This window comes from Dreissena polymorpha, chromosome 1 (assembly GCF_020536995.1).
Source record: "Dreissena polymorpha isolate Duluth1 chromosome 1, UMN_Dpol_1.0, whole genome shotgun sequence".
Classification (NCBI taxonomy): Eukaryota; Metazoa; Mollusca; class Bivalvia; order Myida; family Dreissenidae; genus Dreissena; species Dreissena polymorpha.
Window position 1 is genome coordinate 195,620,879 of NC_068355.1, and position 20,133 is coordinate 195,641,011.

The window sequence follows — 20,133 nt, forward strand, 5'->3', positions numbered from 1 at the left end:
ATATACGTTGTTTACGTGTTTATGTCATCTCATTTGTATCATTGAACACTGTTCTCTTTCGTAGAAAATTTTCTTTTTTCTATTTTCAGATATAAGAATAAATATACAAATAAGAGTTCCATGTGGTAACAAAAGGCTCGTGGGATACCCACAATACTTGTTTGTCGTGTACTCTTTGTACTGTTGATCATAATTGCTCTGTTTGCAGTTTGTGGGACGATGCGACCGTGGCAGAACGCAATCCGTCGAAGTACGTTTCTTCTGAGCAGAAACACGGGCAGATGAACCTTCATCAGATGAGAAAGTTCCCGGTGACCTTTACAGGACTTACGGAATGAGAAATTTGCAGCATTCAGTCACCGGCTGCAGGGCAAGATGGAGATCGCACTACCTAAGTCCTTAGAAAAGTCGATCAACATCAGACCATATGGCGACAACCGTCAGCCGGTCTTTGCCCGATTGCATTGGTCAAGGACATCGATCAATGCCAGACCAACTGGCAGGCCGCCATACGGTCATCATCCGGTAACAAAACTGGTCATAGATGACCGGTTCGGTCATCGGTCACCGGTCCCGGGATCCGGTCACCGGGGGACCGGTACGGTCATCGGTCAACGGTCCATGGCACCGGTCAACGGTCTATCACTGATGACCGGTCTGGTCACCGGTCACCGGTCAATGCTACCGGTCAACGGTCATCGGTCACCGGGGACCGGTCCGGTCACCGGTCACCGGTCAATGCTACCGGTCACCGGGGGCCGGTCCTGTCACCGGTCCATGGCACCGGTCACCGGTCAACAGGGACCGGTCCGGTCACCGGGTACCGGTCACCGGTCAACATGCACCGATCATTGACCGGTCAACAGTTGACGGTCATCGGTCAATGATCAGAAACAGACGTCGCTCTTGGTCATCGGACTATTCTACCGCGTCGTTGTCAAATGCATCATCGTCGTCGACTGGTACCGACACTAGGGGTAGACGTCGGACACGCTCTTATGCATCGAGCAGTCTTCATTCCCGGCGTCGTTATGAGCATTACCGATCATCTCGATCCGCACGGAAACGATACTCTAGGAGACGTCATTCCCGTTGCAGCCGATCTAGATCTCGGCATCGCAGGGATTATGGTCGCAGACAAGCTTTACCGTGGTATTTTCATGATCGTTCACATTACTATCCTATTTTGGATTGTAATGACTCCATACCTTATGCACCAGTTTCCAGTTTGACATCAACACATGTTGCAGCGACTGGTCCTACTTCACAGCCATTCAGCTTTGGTGTTCATCTCACCACTACGGCTGCTTTGTCTGCACCGCGGGTTTCCTACTCCGTCCATTCGTGACACATTATGGGTTTCAAGATTCCTTTGGACATTTTTGTACCTGTCACTTCTGATAATCTACCGTCAACTCCCGGTTTTAATTATCAGAGTGTCGACTTTGCGGATGTTCATTCGTCTTTACCAGAGAATAACGATTTAGTGCAGGATAATCTAACTATCATCCCTAACTCTGTTTCCACGGATTCTTTGCACACCGCTGGTGTTGTTGAGAGTGATCCTGATTCAGATGCAGACATTGATACTGATCAATATTTAGCATCAATTAATCAGATCTATGAACTGATGTTCCAGACTCTTGGCGAAGAGTATAGTTCACGACCTGTGGAGGTGTCTACTAATTCAACGATCTCGGTCACTGAGCAAGTAGTTTGGACATTTGATCCTTACAGGGTTACTAAGGTGAGTTCCCGCTTTGATACACACCTTCCGATTGGTTTTTCTGTTTTATCTGTGTTTCAATCGTTGGAATCAGTTAAAAAAACGATTCCTAAACAAGGAGAACTATGGAAGGTACCTAAGGATTTCTCTGAGCCTAAACTTCAGGAATGTGCTCGAAGCTATTAGCATCATGTGCCCGATCCGACTTTCGGTTTGCATGTTGTCTCAAAATGATCGGTTCAGGATTCAGACATTAATATGCGTTCGCTTACTATGCCTAGTTCGTCAACTTCGGTTTCTGTTCCTTATTCTATCTAAGAAGAATGGGAAGGAAGAGAGCGGAGAGCTTTAGGTTTATCTAACCAGATAGACTTAATGTTTGCGACTCTTTTGCGCTTGGTTTGTGATTCGTCAGACACTGTTCCGGAAGAACTTCGGGATGTATTGATCCATCCATCTATCACGAACGACATTGTGCCTTTCACATAATGCTGCTTATTCAATATCTGAGATGTTAAGGATTCGTAGAGATCTTATCATTTCATCTTTACCTAAAGATGTTCTATTAGATCCAGGTATGAATTCTCTCAGAGCAGCACCTCTCTCATCAGGTTTTCTTTTCGGTGGAAAGATACAAAAAGCACTCACAGCGGATAAAGAAGATCAACTTCATGCTTCTTTAGCAAGAAATAACTCTGGTCAACGCCAAGGGGTCTTTAAGCGTCCAGCTTCTAGACCACCGGCAGTTCCAATAGTTAAGAAGGATAAACGGAATAATCTTTTCTCTAAAAAGCTTTCTTAATATCAACGTTAGTTTCTAATAGACCGTTTTCAAATAACATACCTACCTTTTCTCAGAGTTCGTCTGTTAATAACTCTGGTTAAAAGAGCAAACCTCAGCTGGATAAAAGGAATGCCAAACCTCTTTCCGGCAGGGGCGTGCTCCTTATTATCAGCCCTTGGGGACAACCCTTTCTACCGCCATCTCCGCCGATGCCGGAAATACAAGTGGGAGCCAGACTTCTACATTTTTCAAATAGATGGCTTCGAAAACCTTCGGACGCATGGGTTCATTCTCTTGTTACAAAAGGCCTGAATTTTCAATTGGAAAGCAGACCTCCACTTCGGCGTCCCCATAGAGCTGGTATTTCCGCATCCTCACATTGAAGAGTCCATTCTCGGTCTCTTGGAAAAACAGGCGGTAGAAAGGGTTCTAAATCCTTATTTTCCAGGATTTTCCAGTCGTCTTTTTCTTGTTCAAAAGAAAAATGGTTCCTGGAGACCAGTAATAGACTTAAAAGTATTCAACATGTATCTACTCAAACCAATTTTCAAAATGGAGACTCCGTCCTTCATACGGGACTCCATCAAACCCCTGCACTGGTGGATGTCCTTGAATTTGGAAGATGCGTACTTCCATGTTCCTATACCTCCAAACTACCGGAAGTACCTGCGCTTCGCCTTTTGAGGCCAGGTCTACCAGTACCGAGCGATGCCATTTGGGTTGGCAACGGCTCCACTAGTCTTTACCAAGCTTATGGCCGCAGTCGAAGCACATATCCGAGTACATGGTATTCTTCTTCAATATTTCGACGACTGGCTTTTACACCAGCTCAATCGTCAATTGCTTCTGAACCACCGAGAATTCTCTTGGAAGGAACACCTATCCTTAGGGCTACTTCTGAATGCAGACGAATCAGACCTCATTCCTTCTCAAGTATTCACTTTAGTGGGAATGAATTTCTTGACCCACATCAATCGGTTCAGAGTTTCACGTCAACGCATATCAGACCTTGTCCCAATCTCATATGACAGTTCAATAATTCCTCTCTCTCAACTGTATATTGTGCTCAGCAGCGGACTTTGTGTATTTAGGACGTCTGTTCCTTCGTCCTCTTCAGCATAACCGCTCTCAGCTTGTTGGAAATGGTCTCCGGAGAATATGTTGTCGCAGATTCCAATTCTTCCGGAGTTAACACCTCATCTTCAGTGGTGGCTAGACGAGGAAAATCTCTTGGCAGGAGTGCGCCTTCTTCCTCCGCAACCGTCTGTATATCTAATGACGGACTCGAGCAACGAAGGGTGGGGTGCTCATCTGGAACCACTCAGTCTGATAGTTTCAGGGTTGTGGTCTCATCAGGAGTCACATCTACATATCAACACTCTAGAAATGCGTGCAGTTTTTCTAGCTGTATCTCATTTCCAGTCACATCTTCGAGACTCTTGTGTGATGATGTCAACAGACAACACATGAGTTGTCACTTACATCAAGGCACAGGGGGGAACACATTCTCACTCCCTGTATCTGGAAACTAGGGAATTACTTGTTCTTTGCAAGACGCTAAATATTTTTCTTCTGGCCAAATATATTCCAGGTCGCCTCATAGCCCTGACGGATGGCTTGTCTCGCAAACATCAGTTCCATCGGAGTGGACACTTCATCTAAAAGTGACCAATCTGATTTTTCTCATGTTTGGTTATCCTCTGGTCGACCTATTTGCGACCAGACACAACCACCGACTTCCACTGTATGTGAGTCCAGTTTACGGTTCAGCAGTGTGGGCAGTAGACGCGCTTTCGTTCGATTGGGACCAACTGGACGCTTACGCCTATCCCCCACCCATTCTGATTTCCCAAATATTGGACAAAATCAGGGTGAGTGCGTGTCGCATACTCTTGATTGCCCCTTGGTGTCCCAGGAGATCTTGGTTCAGCAATCTTCTCAGTCTCCTGTACGATTATCCCAGGAAACTTCCTAACAAAATAGATCTTAGAGAGAGGCAGACTTCATGCGGATCGAGCAATGTTCCGCTTACACGTCTGGCCGTTATCAGGCAATCTCTGCAGAAGAAACGATTTTCTGTCAGGGCTTCAACCCTCGTTGCTTCTGCAAGGAGAAAGTTCACCCGAATTGTCTAAGATGCTTTCTGGAAGATGCTCTAATTGGTGTATTCGAGGGAAAATTGATCCCCTCACTTCCTCTTCTAGACGCATAGAGGATTTTCGCATCTATCTTTTTCATGATAAGAAACTTTCTCATAGTTCCATCAAAGGATAAAGATCAATGATTTCTCATACATTGGCTTTTAGTAAGTCATCACAAGTCTGTGCTTATCCAGCGATTTCGGAACTGATTCGAGATATTGAACTCAAACGTCCTGTTAAAAGTTCGCTGTGGTGTAATGGATATGGTTTCCGCCTAGCGACCGGGAAGGTCACGGGTTCGATCCCCGCCGTGGGAGCGTTCTTTAGATCTCCCCCAAAGACACCAAGTACTGGTTCTAGGCCCATGAAACGGACTCGAGAGCGTTTATATAAGCGTAGGGCTTTCGATGCAATCGAGCTAAAATAAATAGGTTTAAACTAAACGTCCTGTTTCTCGAACAATTGTTCCTAAATGGGATTTGGCTTGTGTTCTTGGTTCTCTTACTAAGGCTCCGTATGAGCCTCTTGATCAAGCTTCGTTACATTTCCTAACTTGGAAAACCGTGTTTCTTTTTACTACGGCTTCAGCCAAACGTAGAAGTGAAATTCATGCTCTTTCAATCGAGGATGGTCATCTTCGTTTTGATTCCTCAGATGGATCTGTTACGTTGTTATGTCAGCCAGGATTCCTTGCTAAAATCAAATCCCCTCTATGGCTTCTAACCCTTCAAAGTTCCAAGTCTTTCTAATACTTGTGGACATGAAGATGATGGTAGACTTCTTTGCCCTGTGAGGGCCTTAAAATTCTATCTTAAAAGAGTAGAGTCTATTCGAGGTTCTCGTAAGAGACTTTTCATTCCGTTAAAAGGGTGGGGGTATGTGTCTTCAGCATCTATTTCTCGTTGGGTAGCCTCGTCTATAAGGAAGGCTTATTCTTCTCTGTCATCTAGGGAATGGTCCCTGTTTAAGATTAGACCGCATGAATTAAGAGCTCTTTCTGCTTCGTGGGCGTATATTAATAATGTTCCACTTTCTGAAGTGCTTCAAGCTGCCTTCTGGAGGAATGCAACCACCTTTTCCTCATTCTATCTTCGTTCTCTTGAGTGTCAACAAGACACATTATATATGTTGGGTCCTCTTGTTGTGGCTCAAACTGTAGTAACTTCCATGGCGTAATTTACTTGCTCAATCCGGAATTAAAGTACAATACTGTACTAACGAAGATTATATGAGGACATACTATCTCTGGCTGAAAAAAACCTGATTACGGGTTTTGCTGTGATGGGAAAATATAAACGAGCCGTCCCGCCGCAGCTACAAAATCAGCTAGGGATAGTAGCTAATGTACTTATGACATTTAAACAAATTTTCTAAAATTAAAATTCATTTCAAGTATTAAATACTTATCTGCTATCGGTAAGTCCCACCTCCCACAACGCTCATCGTTTACTATTTTCATAATTGTATGAAAAGGAAGATGAGTTACGATTCTTGATTTCTGGTTAGATTACATAGTGCTATGTTTAACCTGATCTGTTTCTGTGGAGAGGTGGCAGATTCCCGGCACTTAAAAAATTCTTGAGGAGCTGACCCACCTTGAAAAGGTAAATCTTAGGATTGCAGGTAAGTATTTAAAAATCAAAATGAATTTTATTTTAAGAAAATTTGTTTTATGTTTAACTGGATCAAGTTGGGTGTTTAAATTAACGTCGCTCAAAACTATAATGTTGTTTATTCCAGTATCTATTGCCAGCCAGACTGAGTCTTCAATTTTACTGAACTAATTGGTATCTGATTTGCTTGTTCTGTAAAAATGTTCCGATTAAAATTCGTTTATTATAGAATAAGGTCGAACCTCCTACCAAATTGCTTCAAGATAAGTTATCTCTAGATCTGGTCTACGAGTTAAATTAATACAATATTTGACATATACAGCAACTCCGCCGTGTAAATTTTGAGCTCGACGGACAGGTAGGCTTAAACCTGAATGAATATGAATGAATATTTCATGGTATGAATATTTGTTCGTTATTAATAGACTCTGATCTAGCTTACGAAGAAGAATTTGCACATTATAGTTTACTATCGACAAATTGTGAGAAGAATTGAGAAATTTGGACATATCTAGTGATGTGTCCCTATGCGTGATGATGAGGAAACACTACTGATGGCCCGGGGTTTGGGTGGATGTCACTGAAGATGACAAGTAGAAGACAGTGTATCCATAGGCAACGTGTTGTCCGAAAGACTGTATTTAATCGAAAAAAGAACATGCTATTTTGCTTTACTTTTTGACTGATTGGACTGATACGTACATAGGTCTGTATTTACAGATGGCACTCGGACGTTGAATCCATATTAACAGCCAAGATTTTACAAACACGGGAATCTTAAAGATAGCGACGAGATAAAATAAAGTGATTGCTAGCGGTAAGAAGTAGTTGATGCGCAAGTTGGACATGACAGCTATGATTGTCTGGCTTTTACTCATGATAAACGAAGCAGGAACAAAATTAACATGTAAATAGCTGTCATGCTAAACAAAGTAAACAAGAGAAGAGAGTAAACTCTGGGAAGGCTCATTATGGTCAAATTATTGGTTCCATGTAGAGGAAACAGATTGAAAGTGTAACGGTTAAAATAAATACAAGAAATAAGTAAACAATGCAATAGAAAAAAATATTAAAACGTAGATAAGAGTGTAAAGACTTATGCAAAAAGGCCGGTCATTCAACATAATTTGTAAGTTTTGTAATAATTAAAGGAATAGCTTCTTGAGATGCCGATAGATGTGGTTAATTAAAGGCATATGTAAGTGTATGTATGAAAGTAACTGCACTTGATAGGAATACATGAAAGAAATATAAAACGTAGTAAAAAGCAACAGCAAAAAGATTTAGATACAGAGCGAAAAGTAAAAAGTGATAGTAATTATGTTTTGTATAAACATACAAGAACATTATCAACAGTATATAGAAATAAATGATCAGATTTTTCTTCTTAATATTTGCAATAAGTATACCTCATTTATTATTGTTTGCAAAGCACAACTGGCACATATTTAAAAGAAAGACATGTGTTTACAACATACAGTACACCTATGTATACGAACCTACCGATAATACATAAATTATGTGTCGACTGTTATAATAGAGATATTGCAGTTGTTACAACATGCTAGACAACAATCTAGGCAGAACAAACCGTTCAGACCTACACATGATTACAAAAACGCTAGCAAAACTGTTCACTTGAATTGACAGATATAATAGGTTCTAGAAGATATTAATCCATTAACAAACCAGATTGTGTAATTCTGTTAAATTTAACATAATTATAATAAGGAATTAAATATGCAATCAATAGAAACAAGAAATAGCTTTAACAAGATATACGGCGTTGGTGTTGCAACTGAAATACTATGAACATAATGTTTGAATGAAATAAAAGAGTATGTGTTATAATGTGTGAAGATGTTGTAAATGTATGTAAACATTAAAGACTCAATATTGCAACATCATAGTGATATACTTTTTTTGCTGAATGACAGAACATTATATAAAAAAATGAACATAACGAAGTACAAAGAAACATATTTACACTAATAAACGCAAATATGAATTAGAATAAATCAAAGACGGATAAGGATAGAAACAAGTGAAAAATCGTGGAATTGAGCCAATGATGTTGACAAACATATGAATGAAAATAAATAAATATTCCTTTACATAATCACAGATTTTTTTTTGGCTGGACAGGGATTCGAAAGTGCAATCCAGAGATTTATAGTTTAGGACTTTAAATAAGCGAGTCATCATAGTAAGCATTAATTTGAATTTGAATTTCTTCAATTTAAATTTGCTGCATAATTATGCATGCTGTCAGAAACTAAAAGGGTTAAGACGGGAGTCAAGGTAGGCAGAGTGGGACACAAGGTAGGCAGAGTGCCATTCTGTTAAGGTCTAGCTGTGTTCAGCACTGATAATATTGCAATTGCAAAAAAATATAACGGGATAATGCTTCTTGCCATGGGTTTATCATAAATTTATGGCAAGTAATCAATTGTTAAAAAAATACAAGAAATATATACAGAACAACTCTAACATAAAACTGATCAAAAGCTAAGGTCAACATCTTGGATTGTCAAATCAGAGCATCGAAACTTAAATTGGTTTTAAGGCTTCATGTAGCTGAACCTCACTCTTGACATATAATTAATCACACAACATACATGTGTAGAATATCATTAAATATTGGTTGTAAAGGTTGCCAAACACATGTACCTGTACATATAGAAATGAAAACAAAACACATGCTAATCGAATTCTTCGACATAGACTGCAGTGAAATATTTTTGGCACATGAGAACATTATGGTTATTTTACCACAACTTTAAGAGAACTCTCCATCGATTGGTTAAAAATAGCAACTTCAAAGTGTCGCCGATAATTAATCTGGATATAAAGAGTACTTCGACCTGAAGTGTCAGATTCTTAACTGTTTGACTATCAACAGTTATATGAATATGACTATATTATATTTAGATGCATTTTCTGTGTTGTCAATTTGAACGTCAATATATGTTCTAACTGACACAAATCTCACATATTTACAAATACTTTCTACTTTGATATTTAAAAGAGATCAACCTTTCCATTACATGTTCATGATTTAATTACCAATGCGTCAAAATGACCTGAGCCTTTTTTGCTTGTTTTCGAAATATCTTTAAAGTATAAAATCATTTTAAGATACATAATAATGTTATATATTCAGCTGTCCACATTCATATAACGTGACCGTTTTATTTACCGAGATTGCATCCAATATATTGTAAATCAAAATACAACTAAACTTTTTTTCAAATTTGCTTTCTCAGGGTTTAATAATCAACCCCATATTAAACCATATACAAAACATAACTGTCTTAATATCTTCTTAGGACTTTAGTTTCCCTTGTCATATAATGATATGAACTCTTTCGTTATCTTGTTGTGTATATAAAATATATAAAATGCAAATAAGAGAAAATATATAGATTAATAGTGAACAGCGTTGTTTCTAATGCTGTGATATATGCATAAGCCGCTGGTTTATATTGACATGCGTATAGTGAGTAATTCGTTTGTTTTTTTTCACAACCAACTGAGTGTTATCATTATTTTAGGGATGCAAAAACTCTCAATTAAGTAATTGACATGCAGACAAATGCGTGTATGTTATGATTTGTTTCCACTGTCGTTCAGTTTAAAACAATGTTTATGTTGAATTTAGTATAAATTTAAACTCACATCATTTTACGAGATAATTTCGGCGTATGAAACATTGCCATTACTGCCTATTACACTAGTTCTTCTTGAATGCTCTGAGCATTTATGAGTACATACGTAAAGCTCATAGTTCTTCTTGATAAAACCAAATTCAATGTAAAAAAATAATGTCTCACATATGTCCATAAAAATCTAGTTCAATCAACCTAATACATCGTAACAAACACAATTAATGGTACCATCGACACCCGTTTGTGTGTATTTTGTTGAGAAATGCTCAAAACATAAACTTGATAACAAATCGTTTATTGCGGAAGTTGTGAATTGTCGATTAGTGCAAAGCGAAAGAAAAGGTTACACTGCACAAATTGTTTTCACCGTAGTATCTGACGATCTGGTCTTATGGTAGCAGTTGAACTTGTATTGCATATAACAGTGTAGTTTGAATTAGGACACATTCTTATTATTATTCTCGCTGCGATCGGATAAGTGGTAGAGTCCGTGCTTTTAGATACGGCATTGTAAGAAACAGATATTGCGCTGTACACTAATTGAACTGAAAATCCGGAAAAAATGGATGTAGTGTCGGGTGTTCTTACATGCCTAGAGATGAGGCTGTATTATGGAATACTTAATAAATATTTTCTTTTTTCATGCTATACAATTTAGTATTTAATTAATTAACGGAATGAAATAAATATTAGCATAAACGTATATAGATGTATGCCTACTTATGTACATATTGTAAAGCTTGATACTCTGTGTGAGATTATGAAATAAATATCAAAATAAAAGTGCATAGATGTATGTCTCTTAGTGTACATATTGTAAAGCTTTGATAATGTGTGTAAATATTGAAATACATATTAAAATAAAAGTATATAGAACCCGTCCCTTGCAGTTGTCTATCCGTATGGTCGTTCGTTAGTGTGAGACAATGGAATGAGAGACGTTTAAGAGAGTTGAGTGCTTGAGGCTCTCTGTATTTAATACTTTGTTGACTAAAGAGATGGGTGAAAGCATGTTATGCGTAGGGAAGGTTGTGTTTTAAAGAATTGTTTTGTATGTGAGTGTGATCTTTGTCCGTGTTGTTCGAGGTGCTGTGCAAAATGCGAATGTGTTGGTGTGATAGGTGTTTTGGAGTGATTTTTCTTTTGATTATTGTCACTGATTAAAATGTAATGATAAACATGCAAGAATAACAAGCGACTAATATATATATTTATACTGGCATTTCCCCAGGAATTTGGTCAGGCACTGCGGCAGGCGGTTGTTTTCGAATTCTTTCTAAACTTTTTAAATGTTTTAAATCAAAATCCACACTACTTTGGAGCTACCAAATCACAACATTTCTTTTAATATTTATGTTTTTGTCCTCAGTTAATTTCATTCAAGTCATATATTATAAAATTAAAGAACAAAAACAAACAGAAAGCAAAAAAATAATATTGAAAAACATTATGTGACCCATGGAAAATCTTTCTTCCAACTACTGGTCGTTTATTAGATTGTATTTTGTCATGCACAAAGACTAAAGACAAATGTGTTGCAGGTATATAGCGAATTTCGTAAATATGAAAACAACTGTATATCTATTGGATCTGAATATATTAAATATTGGTACTGTTAAGCTATAGTCGCCGTTAAGAAAATAATGTGAACAAATTGTTAAGTCTCTATAACGCTCAAAATCAACGAACATTTTGTTAAGTATTTCATAAAATAAAGATAACACCTTAACAATCAGTGTTCCTTATAGCAATATCCAAAATTTTAACGCTAGATGTGATATGATTACATAGATTTTTGTAGATACAAAATGCTCGTGTTTATTTATTTGTAGCCACAATTAATTCCCGCGAATATATCTATTCATACGACACACGAACACCATTTTAGTGTCCATATGTCGTATGAGTAAATATGCAAAACAATAATGAAAAGGAGCATTTTGCATCTACAAACATCTATTTTACCAGTCCACATCTGGCGTTGAAATTTTACCAATTGCCATAAAGAACACTGATTTTGAATTTGTTAAGTTTATTTTACAAACAATTGTATGAATTTTTCTTTGATTTTGAGTAGTAATGTTACTTTAAATGGTCGAGATCAATCAAATAAGACGTTTGATTCCAATTAATTGTATTGATAGCCTAAATTACGTACAACCGCAACACACATCAGTTACAGTTTATTTTTGAAGCAAGTTCTTTATACTTTTTTATTTTCTGCAATAGTCGTAAACAATTAAAATATTTATAAAGATCGCTGTGGCGTAGTGGAAATGGTGTCCGCCTAGCGATCGGGAGGTCACGGGTTCGAATCCACTGGGAGCGTTCCTTTAATCTCCCCAAAAAGACACCAAGCATTCCCAGTTCTAGTCCCAGGAAACGGAATCGAGAGCGTTTATATAAGGATACGGCTTTCGATACAATCGAGCTACAATAAATAGGTTTTAACTAATTAAAATAAATTAAACAAAAACAATGAGCATATCTTTAAATGCTCTTACATGTACCGGTAATAATAGACCATTATCGGCCATTATTAGAGGACAAACACCTTTATCGATCCCGATGAACGACCCGTAAATCGTTCATACGTGTTATCTAAGCCCCTTATTCACACGCCGCTGATAAGACCGTGCATGTGTTGATTGAACATTTGCCGAATGCAGACAGCAAACGCGTGTGAGAATTTCAAGTGCACGCATTTTAGCTCGCTGGGCTAAAATCGCCGGGGTAAATCATAATTCTTATAATCCATGCATTACACTTTTGTTATTTTCTATTTTGTATATGGCTAAAAGCTATTGTATGCTTTAGAGCTAATACATGTTGCTGCTGTAGATGTTGTATTAAAATTCCCTTACGGCAGATCTAAGGGTCATCGTTCCTTTTGTTTCTTCTAAAAGTATGTTGTCTGACCGCTATTCATATACAATTAACATAAGTATTAATTTAAATTTGAACAAATTTTATATAAAATTTCTGTCCATTTAAAACAAATATTTGATGTTTGAAAATAAACTTTCTTAAAAACATGAATTGTATGTTCGGAGAAAAACATAAGTAAATAAAGTAAACCGTTTATTGGTAAATGTTATAAACACACCGCGTGCGTTCCTTTAATTTTTCGTTTGGTTAATAAAAACTATTTCACAAGTTGACATTTACGGTTGAAGTGTTTGAAACTTTGATTAAAATCTTTCTTCTGCGAGCACACCATATCATGTAAGTTATCTTAATTTGCTCATTATAGATATTGACGATATATTTGTGTTAATTCATGCCAGAAAATAGTTTATGTTGCTAATTTTACCAATAAATCAGCTCCTGGAATCTAGACGGTAAAATTGCTATGGTAAATCGTGAAACCAGTTGCAACTCCCAGGACCCGGAGGATCAATAGCTGGGAGTTAAATTATTGCAACTTCCTATTACACAATTTTAATTAAGCATTTAAACATAATTTAAATTAATACAAAAAGTGCGAAGACATTTTAAACATGTATAACACAATATTATTATACATTATAATACATGATACACTCCGGCAGAAAATTGTTTTTTTTAATAGACCAGCATTGCAGTGTAAGGTACATGTGTATGTGTGTTTCGTTAGGGAACATGTTTTTGATGAACAATCCAAATGATACCGGTCTATTATCATTGAGGGTCTTCATGAATTCTAGATTGCGTCCTATATGCCAGCCATTTTCATTCTTATTTTGTTTAACGTAACGAACAGCAAAATGTTATGTATCATAATGTCATTTTGATACATGTTAATCATAAATAAATGAATGCAAACTTATGTTATATTTTAAAAAGTATGAACATGGCGTTCAAGATGGCTGCCATAATCAATATGGTGGCTTTAAACTTGTTGCTGAAACCAAGATGATACTAAAATGTTGCACACAAATAATGAATTAGTACAAATAATACAAATTAAGTAGCATTACGTGTTTAATTAGTGTCTCGTTAAATGAATTATTAGATACAATGTGTAGAGTTTAGTATAGCATGAACATATCGCCCTTATCTTGACAATACAATACAAATTATGTCAACCTGAAACTTTTGACAAATAGCCCTAAGTAGTCACTCTTTATAGCATGAGCGACTAAGTGTTGAACATGTGCTATCTCTTTTCACTTAGATGTTATTATGTTTAGCAAATTGTTTGCAATTAGAGCAAAATTTGATGCTAATGTAATGGAAACAAAACAGTGTGATGCCTCGTCCTTTCGCCAAAAGTAGACACATGCATTCAGATCCGGTGGGTCTGCATCTATTGCGTTTTTCTATATAGACGCCTGTATATGGGAACATGTAACATGTTCATAATATGCATCCCAGGTCGGTTTGCTAGCGATTGCATACGTTTAACCTACTTGCCTTCCATGGCTTAACATACGTTTTGTTTGTAATAAATACATCCTCTTTATCAGGCTTTCTTTACCATGCTGAGACAAATCTGGTCTATTTCTTGTACAATGTCCTATATACTAGCTGTCATATCTCTAAATAGACTGTTATGAGTTGTTTGCGTTCAGCATTTAAGTAGTTTAACCATTACCGATACCAAAATGATAAGACAAAGTGTCTCGTACGGAGTTACTCTGGGCAGAGATCAAGTCAGTGCTTTTAAACTAATTTTAACTAATTTAACTAAATACCACTCTCTCCCTAACTGGTCATTCCATGTTTATCAATTATGAGACTTTCAGAACAACATCGAAATAAGACAACACAACAAAAGAGACTGTTTAAGCAGCTACCACTATAATGCAAATGTGGTCTCTGTCTACAGAATCAACCATTTGCTTTATCATGATAATGTCAGCTTACTTATTGGTTGTTTTTAAGTCAGTTAGACTACTAGTTATAATTTTATATGTTTCAGTTTCAAGATCTCCTGTAACGACTAACTTGTGTGTTTGAGTGCACAATTTGTGAAGTTCTTTATTCATGCATACATTTTCTATATCAGAGAGATCATATGGTGTTTGTTCTCAGTGATTACTAGTATAATATTAATTTGTGGTAACCCCACTTTTAAGTTTGTACACGCTTGAGACATTGGATTGTCTACCTGACCTCGCCACTTATGGTGCCATGTATCAGGCAAACACTTCTTTGAAGAATACATTTCCTAAGTTTTTTTTGTCGTATTTCTGACTAAAAGTTGTCAATTTAGTTATGCATATCTCCGTCTATTGGACAGTGATAAAGTCCTAACTATATAGCAGCACAGTTAATAAAAGTTAGCGGCGTCGATCTTAAACGCCATCTTTGAAATCTCAGGACTCTCAATGATACCAGACCGGCATCACTTAGATTCTTGATTGGAGTTATGTTTCCAACTAAATATCCATTTAACATATACTATTTTCTATATACCCTAAGTCCGGGTATATGATGTATTCTGCAAGATTAGCAATGTGTTGTTGCTGGTTCGTTCAATTTAACGCTAACAAGGCGAATGTATACACATCGCTTCATCTATAGTCAATACGGTTTGTTTTGAACCAATAATGTCACCATTCTGATTATTCGAGCCATTGAACTATGTGGTGTTTATCGTTTAGATAACAACGGATGCGCATCTCTCCCGTGTAAGTACGGCGCTACGTGCACTAATCTCCAGAAGACGTACTCGTGTACATACTCAAAAGCACTTGCAAATGATCATACGTGTTTCTATCCCCTTTGATCGGTTTCAGGTGGCTAAATGTCACAAAGCTTGTTCATACTCAGCCTGTAAACGAGTGGCTTTTTAATGCTTATTACATTATTCCATACACATCAATCGCTTAACGAACGTTATTCCCATTTTACAACTTTATAAATTGGTTAAATAATTGTCTTGACATGTTGGTAAATATAGTACAGTAACTTCAAATGCAGTTGTTCGCTAAAAGTAACTCTATCCCGCAGCTGCACATGCTCAAAAGGAACACTGGGTTTTGGCAATTGTTGCTAAATTTAATATTCACGCCCTTTGTCCAAAATGTTAAATGCAATATATGCGTAATCGTCGAATAAACATAATTGTATGTACACGTTATTTCAGATTTCAACGAATGCGCTCCCGACCCGTGTAAAAACGGTGCCACGTGCACCAATCTTCGGTATGCTTACTCATGCACGTGTATAACTGGCTGGAAGGGATATAACTGTGACCAAGGTAGGGTATAATTGTACATTTTTATTAAACTATTGGAGATTCTTGCATTGTTTTCATATACTTTGGAAACGTTTACGTTCATGCCCAACAAGCAGAAGAATGTGCCCCAAACCCGTGTAAGTACGGTGCGACATGCAACAAACTTCAGAACAAGTATTCGTTCACATGTTCACCCGGCTGGCAGGGAAAACAACTGTGACCAAGGTAGGTGTGTACACACATATACCAGTAAACCGACCATTATAAGTACACTCAACTGGTTTGTCAGACCTGTGCTAAAACAGAGCTTCCTGTAATGAAAGCAAACAAAACTGTCCAAATTTGTATTCGAGTCTGCCTTAGGTATTTGGAAGCCATTACGCTCGTAGGCGGTGTTTTGTGATTATATCAAGTTAACGCTTACAAGGCGAAGTTATGAACATCTTCGCATATGTCTCAAAACCGTTTTTTCTGAACATAAATGTAACCACGCTGTGTATTTGAGAAATTTATGTATGTTGTGTATATCTTTCAGATATCACCGAATGCGACCCAGCTCCGTGTGAGAACGGCGCAACGTGCACTAATCTTCAGAACGCCTACTCTTGTGTATGCTCACCGGGCTGGCAAGGCAACAACTGTGATCAGGGTATGGCTATAAATCACTTGAAAATAAAAACACCTGTTTAATTATGTTAATTTATAATTTATATTTTTATATTATAATATATTGTTATTGCTAATAAATGGCGTTGATAATGGTATTTTCATATTACATTTCAATATATTTGTTACAAATAGTCATTGCGTATTCGGTTTTACGTATAGAAATATCTTATAATCTAATTTTGATATACTCATACTTAGCATAAATGCATTACGGAATGAAAACTATATTTTAAACATAAGGAAGATGGCGTCCAAAGTGGCCGCCAGAATCAAGATAGCTCCTGAAAACTTGCTTCGTAAACCAATATCTTATCCAAATTTTGATAATAAATATGTACACATAATATAACCAAACCAACTTGAGCAGCACTTAAGTATTAAACAAGTGTCTGATTAAATCAATTTCAATATAGCATTTGCATAGTAACGTATCGCATTGATCCTAACCATCAGATACAAATTATATTGTTGTATAAAGCACATTTTACGAAAATAATATTCATTTTAGATGAAAATATACCGGTGTACTGTTTTGAAGCAAATGAGATATCAATTGAAATACCATAATACGTATTATTTAACATTTGTGCACATGTTCACCCGGCTGGCAGGGAAAACAACTGTGACCAAGGTAGGTGTGTACACACATATACCAGTAAACCGACCATTATTAGTACACTCAACTGGTTTGTCAGACGTGTGCTTGAACAGGGCTTCCTGTAATGAAAGCAAACAAAACTGTCCAAATTTGTATTCGAGTCTGCCTTAGGTATTTGGAAGCCATTACGCTCGTAGGCGGTGTTTTGTGATTATATCAAGTTAACGCTTACAAGGCGAAGTTATGAACATCTTCGCATATGTCTCAAAACAGTTTTTTTCTGAACATATAATGTAACCCCGCTGTGTATTTGAGAAATTTATGTATGTTGTGTATATCTTTCAGATATCAACGAATGCGACCCAGCTCCGTGTGAGAACGGCGCAACGTGCACTAATCTTCAGAACGCCTACTCTTGTGTATGCTCACCGGGCTGGCAAGGCAACAACTGTGATCAGGGTATAGCTATAAATCACTTGAAAATAAAAATACCTGTCTAATTATGTAAATTTATAATTTATTTTTTATATTATAATATATTGTTATTGCTAATAAATGGCGTTGATAATGGTATTTTCATATTACATTTCAATATATTTGTTACAAATAGTCATTGCGTATTCGGTTTTACGTATAGAAATATCTTATAATCTAATTTTGATATACTCATACTTAGCATAAATGCATTACGGAATGAAAACTATATTTTAAACATAAGGAAGATGGCGTCCAAAGTGGCAGCCAGAATCAAGATAGCTCCTCAAAACTTGCTTCGTAAACCTATATCTTATCCAAATTTTGATAATAAATATGTACACATAATATAACCAAACCAACTTGAGCAGCACTTAAGTATTAAACAAGTGTCTGATTAAATCAAGTTCAATATAGCATTTGCATAGTAACGTATCGCATTGATCCTAACCATCAGATACAAATTATATTGTTGTATAAAGCACATTTTACGAAAATAATATTTATTTAGATGAAAATATACCGGTGTACTGTTTTGAAGCAAATGAGATATCAATTGAAATACCATAATACGTATTATTTAACATTTGTGCACATGTTCACCCGGCTGGCAGGGAAAACAACTGTGACCAAGGTAGGTGTGTACACACATATACCAGTAAACCGACCATTATTAGTACACTCAACTGGTTTGTCAGACGTGTGCTTGAACAGGGCTTCCTGTAATGAAAGCAAACAAAACTGTCCAAATTGGAATTCGAGTCTGCCTTAGGTATTTGGAAGCCATTACGCTCGTAGGCGGTGTTTTGTTGCTATGTCAATTAAACGCTTACAAGGCGAAGGTATGAACATCTTCTCATATGTCTCAAACCTGTTTTTTTCTGAACATATAATGTAACCACGCTGAGTATTTGAGAAATTTATGTATGTTGTGTATATCTTTCAGATATCAACGAATGCGACCCAGCTCCGTGTGAGAACGGCGCAACGTGCACTAATCTTCAGAACGCCTACTCTTGTGTATGCTCACCGGGCTGGCAAGGCAACATTTGTGATCAGGGTATGGCTATAAATCACTTGAAAATAAACATTCCTGTTTTATTATTGATATTTATAATTTATTTATTTATATTTATTATATATTGTTATTGCTAATAAATGTTGTTGATAATGGTATTTTCATATTCCATTTCAATATATTTGTTAAAATAGTCATTGCGTATTCGGTTTTACGTATAGAAATATCTTATAATCTAATTTCGATAAACTCATACTTAGCATAAATGCATTATGGAATGAAAACTATATTTTTAAAAATAAGGAAGATGGCGTCCAAAGTGGCAGCCAGAATCAAGATAGCTCCTGAAAAGTTGCTTCGTAAACCTATATCTTATCCAAATTTTGATAATGAATATGTACACATAATACAACCAAACCAACTTGAGAAGCACTTAAGTATTAAACAAGTGTCTGATTAAATCAATTTCAATATAGCATTTGCATAGTGACGTATCGCATTGATCCTAACCATCAGATACAAATTATATTGTTGTATAAAGCACATTCTACGAAAATAATATTTATTTTAGATGAAAATATACCGGTGTACTGTTTTCAAGCAAATGCGATATGAATTGAAATACCATAATACGTATTATTTAACATTTGTGCACATGTTCACCCGGCTGGCAGGGAAAACAGCTGTGACCAAGGTAGGTGTGTACACACATATACCAGTAAACCGATCATTATTAGTACAGTCAACTGGTTTGTCAGACGTGTGCTTGAACAGAGCTTCCTGTAATGAAAGCAAACAAAAATGTCCAAATTTGTATTCGAGTCTGCCTTAGGTATTTGGAAGCCATTTCGCTCGTAGGCGGTGTTTTGTTGCTATGTCAAGTTAACGCTTACAAGGCGAAGGTATAAACCTATTCTCATATGTTTCAAAACAGTTTTTTTTCTGAACAAATAATGTAACCACGCTGAGTATTTGAGAAATTTATGTTTGTTGTGTATATCTTTCAGATATCAACGAATGCGACCCAGCTCCGTGTAAGAACGGCGCAACGTGCAGTAATCTTCAGAACGCCTACTCTTGTGTATGCTCATCGGGGTGGCAAGGCAACAACTGTGATCAGGGTATGGCTATAAATCACTTGAAAATAATCATACCTGTTTTATTATTTATATTTATAATTTATTTATTTATATTTATTATATATAGTTATTGCTATTAAATGGCGTTGATAATGGTATTTTCATATTCCATTTCAATATATTTGTTAAAATAGTCA

The 20,133-nt window shown here is 36.8% G+C and overlaps 2 protein-coding genes across 3 annotated transcripts in view; one reads left to right on the forward strand and one right to left on the reverse strand.

Moving 5' to 3' along the window:
- The window catches only part of LOC127864457 (cadherin-6-like), a 210,689-nt gene that overhangs the window by 138,097 nt on the left and 52,459 nt on the right, over positions 1 to 20,133 (reverse strand). The gene's annotated exons all lie outside the window — the stretch shown is intronic.
- Positions 3,063 to 20,133, forward strand: part of LOC127865549 (protein jagged-1b-like) — a 30,636-nt gene continuing 13,565 nt past the window's right edge. Inside the window, exons 1-7 of the mRNA XM_052405394.1 lie at positions 3,063 to 3,136; positions 3,628 to 3,808; positions 14,527 to 14,566; positions 16,006 to 16,119; positions 16,634 to 16,747; positions 17,711 to 17,824; positions 19,865 to 19,978. Coding sequence (XP_052261354.1) covers positions 3,063 to 3,136; positions 3,628 to 3,808; positions 14,527 to 14,566; positions 16,006 to 16,119; positions 16,634 to 16,747; positions 17,711 to 17,824; positions 19,865 to 19,978 — 751 coding nt within the window. The remainder of the gene's footprint in view (positions 3,137 to 3,627; positions 3,809 to 14,526; positions 14,567 to 16,005; positions 16,120 to 16,633; positions 16,748 to 17,710; positions 17,825 to 19,864; positions 19,979 to 20,133) is intronic.